The sequence below is a fragment of the Tigriopus californicus genome, chromosome 2 (assembly GCF_007210705.1).
Source record: "Tigriopus californicus strain San Diego chromosome 2, Tcal_SD_v2.1, whole genome shotgun sequence".
Classification (NCBI taxonomy): Eukaryota; Metazoa; Arthropoda; class Copepoda; order Harpacticoida; family Harpacticidae; genus Tigriopus; species Tigriopus californicus.
Window position 1 is genome coordinate 199,851 of NC_081441.1, and position 10,013 is coordinate 209,863.

The 10,013-nt window shown below is 39.4% G+C and overlaps 2 protein-coding genes across 3 annotated transcripts in view; both read right to left on the reverse strand.

Moving 5' to 3' along the window:
- Nucleotides 1-2,700, reverse strand: part of LOC131893580 (uncharacterized oxidoreductase ZK1290.5-like) — a 7,272-nt gene extending 4,572 nt beyond the window's left edge. Inside the window, exon 1 of one of the 2 annotated variants that reach the window (XM_059243650.1) lies at nt 2,228-2,700. In XM_059243650.1, the coding sequence (XP_059099633.1) occupies nt 2,228-2,540 (313 nt within the window). In that variant the 5' untranslated portion in view covers nt 2,541-2,700. The remainder of the gene's footprint in view (nt 1-2,227) is intronic. The other variant, XM_059243652.1, reaches the window with a different exon arrangement.
- A 2,234-nt stretch (nt 2,701-4,934) lies between these two features.
- LOC131893490 (uncharacterized) lies at nt 4,935-8,853 on the reverse strand. Its single transcript, XM_059243530.1, has 4 exons — nt 8,352-8,853; nt 7,816-7,906; nt 7,215-7,703; nt 4,935-5,603 (listed from the first exon to the last, which is right to left on the reverse strand). Exons 1-4 carry the CDS (start codon nt 8,654-8,656, stop codon nt 4,989-4,991), a joined length of 1,500 nt encoding a protein of 499 aa, XP_059099513.1. The 5' UTR covers nt 8,657-8,853; the 3' UTR covers nt 4,935-4,988.
- Nucleotides 8,854-10,013: the final 1,160 nt, after the last annotated feature.

Here is a 10,013-nt window from a genome sequence, read left to right on the forward strand (position 1 = left end):
CTCCGCCCAATTCGCCCTCAAATCCGCCGATGCCACCTTCACCAAGTTCCTCAAACGATACCTGTGCGTGCCTCAATATACCAATAATGCTTGGGCGCATTTTCTATGCGAAACCGAGCACCTCGCTATCGGGCTGGCCAGGTTAGTGTCCAACAATGTTGGGAACCTGACCTTTCAGGAGGTGATATCCGGACACAAGTTGACCTTCCCGCTCAAGGACTTGATAACACCTTATCGTCCTTGGCCCGACATCCCCTCGGAATATTGGCGGTCACGCAACTTTGTTCGGCTCCCGGCCAAATACCATCAGCGACGGGAGTTGACAAAGGATCTGTTCAATTTGGTCCATCCTCTACTCTGCAATAACCAATATTTTCATCACTTACCTCTACCTACCTGTCTTTGTACTATCTGTAACTCACCTCTTACCTTTTTTCATGTGCATTGAACCAATTCTAGTCATACTCATTGTGATATCACTTTCTAGTCAACTATTTTATTGCCTTTACCTTCTTGACATTTTTCTTGCTTTATCAACAAACCTTTGTATAGTGTATATACATCAGATTTTATTTTATAGTTATTTTTTACGCCATGACATGACCATGAGTCGCAATAAAGATTATATCTAACTTAAAAGATTAAAAAACATTGGTTTTAACTTATTTTTGTTCCTTTGAAGTTGTTTCTTTGTTTTACAAATGCTTCTTCGAAACCGTAAGAATTTTTGGGGTTAATATCATGAGTCATATTTTCGTTTATTATTGCCTTTACTGTATTGGAAAAATACCCCAGTGACCTCCCAAAAAAATAGTGATGAGTCCTCCATCAATTGCTTCTTAAATGACGCAATAAAGGATTTTCTTCGAAGGCGGGATACGAACTCACGCACTATGGATAACCGTGTCGTGCCTCTATCGGGAACATTAGACCACTCGGTTACCATGGTTTCGTCAGAAGAAAAAAAAATGTCATAACATATGTAACTTTAGGGTGAAAGGGTTAATCGTTATAAAAAATTGAAGTTGTCAAGAAGTGATTAATAGTTGACGATTCAGCGCCCACCTTAGAAATTTGCAGGTCTCAATGTTCAATTCTGAAAGAAAATCAATGAAAGCAGGAGCTGATATGATAAAAGACTCAATTTTAAGACTTTTAATAGAAACAAATAAACCTTCCTCCCCAAGGGCACTTGATGTCATTTTTTTCAAAAAGTTTTGTCAAGATAATGAATGCTAATGAATTCTTTTCAGAATCAAAGGTGTTACCTCATATGTCAGTGGTTTCCAAAAAAGAAGTTAAGAAAATTAGTTTTGACGTATCAAATAGTCTTGCTCCAGTAGTTACTTAATCAATGATATTAACAAAAAGGAGCCCTCCGAAGGCAAAAAGTAAGTAGTATTGCCGTATTGTAATGATTCAAGTTATCTTTATTCAAATCCAATGTCAACACATCATTTATCATTTCATAGTTATTTTNAAGAAAATTAGTTTTGACGTATCAAATAGTCTTGCTCCAGTAGTTACTTAATCAATGATATTAACAAAAAGGAGCCCTCCGAAGGCAAAAAGTATTGTCAAGATAATGAATATTAATGAATTCTATTCAGAATCAAAGGTGTAACCTCATATGTCAGTGGTTTCCAAAAAATAAGTTAAGAAAATTAGTTTTGACGTAACAAATAGTCTTGCTCCGGTAGTTGCTTAATTAATGATATTAATAAAAAGGAGCCCTCCGAAGGCAAAATGTAAGTAGCATTGCCGTATTGTAATGATTCAAGTTAGCTTTATTCAAATCCAATGTCAACACATCATTTCTTATTTCATAGTTATTTTTATGCCATGACATGAACAAGGGTCGCAATAAAGATTATTATTATTATTATTATTATCAAACCAAAATCACGGTAAAGAGGGCTGGCACACGTATTTTTGACTTTGCATTCTATTGCGTAAAATATTATGAAAATCCGCAGTCTGTGTGACAAACGTATTCATTATCTTGGATCGAACGAGATGCCGTTTTTCTATCATATTCATTAGTCTGCTGTTTGTCCATTTCACAGGGGCTCTTACTATTTCATTAAAAAGAAAATATATAACTAGCCCTAGAAAAGTCGGAGCAAAATCTACCCAAAACAGCGGCAAATTTCTTGAGTGCTTCAATCTACGTATGAAAGCTTTGCTGCGTGCACCTATTCAACTCAGTGCAGACCCACTCGGTTACCTAATCCAAGAATAGGCATGGCGATGCCATTATAGAGTTGAACTGACCACTGATGATGCTCCATTGGAAATCCGATTGGCGAGACACTTGATTCACTCTTTGTTACTTGTCTTGGGTCAAGATTCTGAACCACAACACTCGTCACCGTGATGCGATTGACGCTCTTGTACAGTAGAAGAGGAGTCGGCAGAGAATTTATGTACACCGTCGAATGCGATAAACCGGATAAACCGGATTCAATATGACCATTCAGTACATCAACCTCTTTCTCTGAAGCTGCTGTCAGGGTCCCATTGAAATCAGTAGGTCCCATCCAACTCGTACCCACATTCCATTACCCACTACTCGCTGTTGCTGAGTGCAGGCCCACCGACTGTACGTACGTGCAGTCTTGGACGAAGAAGCTCAAGGGCATCCTTATCTCTTAGCCTTAACTATCGATTTGTGTGGACTGAACCCAAGAAATATTGAGTACGGTACGAGCTTGAAGGGGCTTGCCTTACCCAGGGTTCCCACACGTTTGGAGCAAGGGCTTTGCCGAGGGTTAATTTAAAAAATAGGAGGTTGTTAACACCGATCGAAGAATTTGAACTGCGCAAAGGATAGATATTTTTGCTCATGTGGTGGTGGGATCTAAGTGTTGAAGCCCGTCCTGCCAGCGAAGCCAACTATCACATGGTTCCTTAACAAATCCCGAAAGGCAGTGTCACAGCCCAGGGTCTGATGGGTGTTCGGTCTGTGGGCGTTTTTGCGTGTTAATGATGAGAGAGTTCTCCCCGTGGCACATTGTGTACACATACATGTACAATACTAAGAAAAAACAAGAATTTCGTGATTTTTTTTCCGGATGTTTTCGGATGTAATAATTCATCATTAGTTAGATGTGAAGCTCTCTCCCAAAGAGCTTCAGAAAGATGCAACAAGAATTCGTTTTGACAAAGGTTTTTAACTTTGCTAAAAGAAACATATTTGGCACAGTGAACTTAATCGGATATTAATTCATCTAATCTTGAAGCATTCTTGGCCACTAAATTAAAATTCAAAATAGTCGGAGATTTTCAAAATTCCCTTCAATTTCGAATATCAAGTAAAAACACTTTGGCGCCCTTTGACTGTATTTAAACACAAAATATACCTTTTTTAGAATTGAAGTGCAAAACAGGTAAAAAAAAGCAATAAAGAAAGGTGAATGGATTCGTCCGTACACAAACGATTTTGTTCAACATAAGACGCTTGATTTGACTTCTAATTGGTAGTGCCAGCCAAATCAGTCAAGTTTTATTGCAACAACCTGGCTTGAATTGTTCATTGATCATAATCTTCACCAAGTTAGTAGTGGCTGTCAATTTTGTATCAGAAAACGAGGTGGACGAGTTTATTAGTATTTTTCTGAATAGAAATTTGTCCTAACCCAGGATTTAGGGTCAATCAATTCTAGTGACCGACGAGGCTTAATGTGCGTTTTGAGAGCACCTTCAAGCCCTCGAGAATCCAGGCTAGTTCGAACAATGAAGTCCAACTCTCTTCTTTCTCGGGCTCCTTCATTGTTTAATTTGCTTCCCTCTGATATTCGTAGGGAATACGTAGGCCTTGTTGATCTAGTTGCATCTTTCAAGTCAGACTTGGACAAATTTTTTAGATAGCATTCCAGATCAACCCTACATTCAAGGACTAGCTCGGCCTGGCAACTCAAATTCGTTGGTAGACCAAATATCCTATAAAGATTGAAAGGTAATAAATGGACGAATTATAACCTTTCATTTTAATAGTCCTGGGTAGCGGTTAGAAAAGCCCGTGGAAAACCAAACCCCCAAAAATGCAAATGAGTTGTATTATTAATTTCTACAAAGAAAACCAACTGGACCTGGCTTGCCATTTTCTCAACTTTGCTGGTTTTCGCTTATTTTCGCAAGAAAACAACTTCAAATTAGGGAGAATTTGGTTTTGATATTGTGGAAATATATCATCTTAAGGGTGAAAAAATTAAATCATTTAGAATCATTTCTGGCCGGAAAAGCTAGAAAGTCAATGATTATGATTGTCGAAGTCGTAAACTAAAGTGTAAAAGTAATAATCTTGTTATTTACGTATTTTGCTAATTGCAAACGCAATCAATCAATCTGTGATCATTTAACTTATGAATTCAAACGCCGTTTGTCAAGTGTCATTCATTGCTTGATATGTGTTTGAATAGCGGTGCCGAATTGTGAATGTTGTCATTTACGATCTGTTTACATTCAGAAACCCGATTTGAACTCCTGAAATTGGTCCATGAAAACAAGTGTTTATTTACCTCTTTCCTCGTATGTGTCCCCGTTTAGACATTCCAACTCGTGGAGGAATGTATCTAGTTTTGACTCACCCATAACACTTCATTTTACCATGAGGCTATCATAATCTATATTAAGGGAAAAGGCTGGTTTTCTGACTTAGAGACTTAAAGGTATAGTCTGCTTTGAGAGCGCGTAACTGTTGATCCAATCGTTCGATCAAACTAAAAATTAGAATTCGTAATTGTTGCAACCTGCAGGCTGTCCCATTAGAGGGACGAATTCTATACTCGAGTTCAGACTGGTCACTTTCGTGAGGAGAGCATATCGTTTCAAAGTCGTCTGAAAGATCAGCTTTCTCCATTTTGATGGTCAAGTGATCGCTAGAGTGTAAAAATACGTACCTATCTTTCCTTAAATAAACCTGCACGATCTGATTCTAGTACATAGTTCTGATCAACTTTAGTCATGAAATGGAATGAATTAGTTATCTAAAACAGTTTGTTCATCGTGTAAACCACGAGTGGCGTGACGACAAGAACGATGCCCAAAACATTCTTGATAGTCTTAGCTTCATGATCATCCATAATTTCCTCCACTTTGTCCAATAATGTGGCATCCAAATCCTGCAAAAGGTTCTTTTCTTTCTCCCGCCTCGCCGTGGCCGCATTTTGAACCGAATTTATGACGGTCTTGATCTCTCGCACGCCATCTTCTGTGCCTTTTAAGCGATCCTGGAAGGTGCTCAAGATCAGACTTTGATTCTTATACAAGCTCTCGAAGCTCAAATCCAGTTTCTTGTCCCGCTCGGCCTCATTCTGCAGAAACACGTTCAAACGTTTTTCCCGCGATAGAAACGCGTTTTCAAAGATGGCGCCCTGGGAGTCAAAATTGGCGCGAAGATCTTGAAATTTGTTCTGCAGCTGTCGATGTTGCTGGACAATGTGCTGAAACAGTTTCTCGTTCTTCTTGTTGACCTGCCGCATCTGGGATTCGAGGTCGAAATTGGCCAAGGCTTGGACCGTTCCCTCTAACCTGTTGAACACCAAACGCATCTCGCCAATTTTGTCAACATTCAACTTAGAGTCGGTTATCACATGTTGAATCTGCAAGGTGAACATGAATATATCTTGATGAATAAAGAAAGAAACTTCATGGAACGTGTCATGCGCACCAAAAATTTCAACAAGACATAATTATTCAGGAACGGGTCAGCACGGGTTCCGAGCACATTTTAGCACGGTTACCCAACTGATTGAGCATATAGAGTAGGCCATTGAGGGACTGGAAAGGCATGAGTCAGTTGATGTTGTCTATTTTGTTTTTGACAACGCCTTTGATAAAGTAGATCATGGTCTTTTGTTGAATAGACTTCATGACATTGGGATCCAAGGCAAGCTTCTCAGTTCGATAAGAAGCTTCATTCAGGATAGGAAGCAAATTAATCAGGTCGAGGGATCCCTTACTGACATACATGATGTCAAGTCAGGTGTACCCCAGGGCTTCATCTTAGGACCCCTCCTTTTCATAATATTCATTGCCTCCCTTCAAAAGCTTAGCATTACTGCCAGCCTCTCGTCCTATGCTGATGATACAAAATTGGTAGGTGGTAGGAATGGTCTGAATTTCGGTTGTCTGGTAGCGGTCCTAGACCAAATCTACTCTTGGGTTGCTGCGAGTAATATGGCACTGAATGGAATGAAATTCCGCTCAAAAGCCCTTTGGGTCCACGTCATTAGACACTCTACTACTATTAGATGATGAAGGTTAGGGCACTCAGCATCTATGAGGAATTTCGGTGCAGTCCTCTAAGATAATGGGAAGTTCGATCAGCATATCCAGTTGAAAGTTGACAAAGCTTTTCAGATGCGTTGTTGGATATATCGCACGTTTAAGTCGATTGTTTAACCACATCTTGAATATGCTTCACCCATTTGGGCTCCAATGAGTTCAGCAGGTTTACAAAAGGTCCATCAAGTCCAAAAATGTTTCACTAGAATCATCACAAGAATGAAAGAGTTCTTCTTCAGATAAAAAATGTTGGGACTGTACAGTGTTCAGAGAAGGTACGAAAGGTATCTTATACTGGACGTCTTTGAAGCAATTCACGAGCTTTGTCCCAACCCAGGATTTAGGGGCAATTGCAGTAACCGTAGAGGCTTAATGTGCGTTTTGAGAGCACCTTCAAGCCTTCGAGAATCCAGGCTAGTTCGAACAATAAAGTCCACTTCTCTTCTTTCTCGGGCTCCTTCATTGTTGAATTTGCTTTCCTCTGATATTCGTGGGCAATACGTAGGCCTGGTTGATTCGGTTGCATCTTTCAAGTCAGACTTGGACAAATTTTTAGATAGCATTCCAGATCAACCCTACGTTCAAGGACTAGCTCGGTCTGTCAACTCAAATTCGTTGGTAGACCAAATATCATGTAAAGATTGAAAGGTAATTAACAGACGAATTATAACCTTTCATTTCAATAGTACTGGGGATTACATTCCCTGCAGCGGTTAGAAAAGCCCGTGAAAAACCAAACCAAAAAAAAAAAATCATGCAAGGCTAATGGGAAGGAAGTATCCACGCGCAAAGCGCAAAATCGACCGACGGAAGATACCAACCTTGGTACTTGCCCTCAAATTTAAGATTGGAAAGTAACTTGTGATTTCACAATTGACAATGATTCACAAAATGGGCCAGGATACGCTGATTTTTTGCAAACCTACTTGAGTGACTAGATCTTTGAGCCTAGCCTCGTGCGTTCTGAGGCTCTGTCCGATCAGATCGTTGACCTCACGGATACCTTCGCCAGATGACGATTTGGCCACGAGCTCGCGTAACTCTCTCATCCGCAACCGATTGTTAATGGTGGTCCCGATGATGCCCAAACAGGTGCCCAAGATGGACCCTAACACCGACCAGTACTTGGTCTTCTCGGCTTGTGCCCGTTCCTTTTCATGGGAATCTCTGACAGCATTGGAGAGCAAAGCAAAGCACTCTCGTTCCCTTTTTTCGAGTTGGGTAAAATCCTCCAGGAGAGCCTTTTCTTCCTTGAGCACTTGATGCTCTTGCGTAACCAAAGTCAAGTATTTGTCTTCGCCTCGGTAAGTCTTTTCCAGCTCGCCATGAATCTCCTTGATCTTGGATTGAATACTTGTGATGTCACTTTGAGCCTCTCGCCGGGAATCTTGTTGCTCTATGAACCGTCGTTCGAGCTAAAGTAGTGAAAAAAAGTCCAGGATAATAACTATGAACTCAATTTATGTTGACAATCTGAAATCTGACGGACGATAGGCTTGCATGGAGGAATGAACGAATTCTCTTTACCTCAACCACTTTTCCTTGGGCTTGCTTGACCTCTGTCAGGCCTACGAAATCTTCGTACTGGCGCATCCAAAAATTCACCCGTTTCGAATACCTGAGGAATGGCATAAAAAAGGATCAACATTATGAAACAAGCACACTATAACAACCCAATAATACAATTTTTCATGGTCATGAAAACATTGGACGACCAAGGCGAAAACTTGCCTTAGGTGTGACACTTTTTGACCCGTTGTTATCCCATGTTGAAATTCTTTCCCTCAGACAGAGGTGTTCCCCTTTTGTGACGAAATACACTGATTTCCATATTCGACCTCAGCAAATTTAAGATAACTGTCATGAGCCATGATTATGGATGAAACGAAATCGTCACGGCACCGGGTTGAACTGTTATAACTGCCCTCCTCCCTGAGAGGTCATAAACCTAGGCCTAAATTGTTGAATTTCTCGGTCTTTTTTTCCTATACTAGGACTGCAAATTGGCACAGACTCGGGAATTCAGGTAACAAGCAATATTAGGTTCCAAGTAGACTGCATACCATTCTGTTCCATCTGAAGCCGTTACATCAGCACCCGTAGATCTCTTTTCGCCGTCTTTATTTTTCCAGTTCAAATATACAGTTTGCAACCAATTTCGAGTCTGCACTATCTGATGTTGGACGCGGGACTTGGAGTTCTTCCAAGGATCATGAACCTCATGTTTATCCTTCGCCGGATCTTCTTTCGAATTCGGTTCTTCATTCGGCCCTTTGGTTGAGAGGTGCCGGGCTTTGAACCCATGACATCTGCGGTCCACGTAGCGCGTCTGAGGCCTCAACAATACTCTCACGTACAAGTTAGCCATGCTTATTGGTAACTCTCAGCACGCTTCTTATACACATCTCGATATGAATTCACTGGTAATCATTAGGAAGCCATCATAGCATGAATGAAGTGAGAGAAGGATGATGTCTGGATGCTGCACGACCAGTCTGTGGGCCTTTGAGGTCTGCCCATCTGTGAGTCAGTCTGTTTATGCATTGGTCAGCTGTCGAAGCGAGTGCACTAAGATTTGTTTATGTGTGAAAAAAGCGGGCGGGACAAATCCTAAAACCAAAAGTATGATTCGTTAGTTCAACACGGTGTTACTCACAATACTGATAAAGTTTTTTTGCTAGTGTCAAGACTTCTAGTAACGATTTTCGTTGTTATTGAAAGAAAAGGGACAACTTTTTGTAAAAGAAACATTTTGGATTCTGGCTTAGATTAGAATATTAATCCATTTAAGACCTAAAGACCTACAAATAGATAACATTTTTAAAAAACGTAATCAATAGATGTTGGGAGTAACCTTACTTTGGTTTCCCACTAAAATTTTATTCAAATCCATGGAGCAAACGATAAGATAGCTCGTTTTCAAAGATTGCATTTTCATCAAATTTGACTACAAATTGCTCTAGTTTTATCTTAAAGCAATTCCCAAGAAATATTATATGCTTTTTCTAAGCCTAAAATATACATGGAAATATTTCACTTTTCAAAGGAGATGATAAAGCCCAAATAAAGTTTGCAATATAACCTAAAACTTACTTAATGTCAATATTTCACGATTGTGATGCCGTACTTGTCAATTGTAACTTTAATCAAGCTTAATCTTGAACTTTGAGGGAAAAAAATTAAAGTTGAACCAAAACATCTCTGATACGTAGAAATTATTTGTTGCAAAAAGGGATAATTTTGAAGATTAAACTGCCACATGTATCGTTCAAATATTTTAGGAACTTGATAGGATAGTGTAGCTTTTGGCACTTTTAGTTGTAGCGACATTTTTTGCTACTTTTTGCTTTTATAGAAATCTTAAAGAAAATGGAGAGATATTATTTCTTGTCGTGTCGTTGAAACAGACAATCATAATCCTTGGGAATGACTTGAACATAATTACGCCATTTTTCGATCTTTTAAGGCGTAAAACGTAACCTTTAGGTTGTAATAACTAAGCATGTGCTAAATAGAAGTTTATGAAATTTTACGTCAATACATTACTAAGAGTATGTTTAATACTTATTGGTTACGTTTTTAACAATCATGCTATTTTTAAACATGTGTATTTCACAATAGTTGTTCCTTTTGCTTCTTTGACAAAGAAAAACATATCTTAATGTCTTGGCATTTGAGCAAACACTTAACCAGAAAACATAACCACCGTGTCAAACTTTTTCCAA

Excerpts from the sequence above, each read along its gene's own strand:
- LOC131893490 (XM_059243530.1), bottom strand. The coding sequence starts at position 8,656 with ATGGCTAACTTGTACGTGAGAGTATTGTTGAGGCCTCAGACGCGCTAC. Across the intron at positions 7,907-8,351 it reads GCTTCAGATGGAACAGAATG|GTATTCGAAACGGGTGAATT; the intron begins GTATGCAGTCTA and ends GCCATTCCTCAG. Across the intron at positions 7,704-7,815 it reads CCCAAGGAAAAGTGGTTGAG|CTCGAACGACGGTTCATAGA; the intron begins GTAAAGAGAATT and ends TCACTACTTTAG.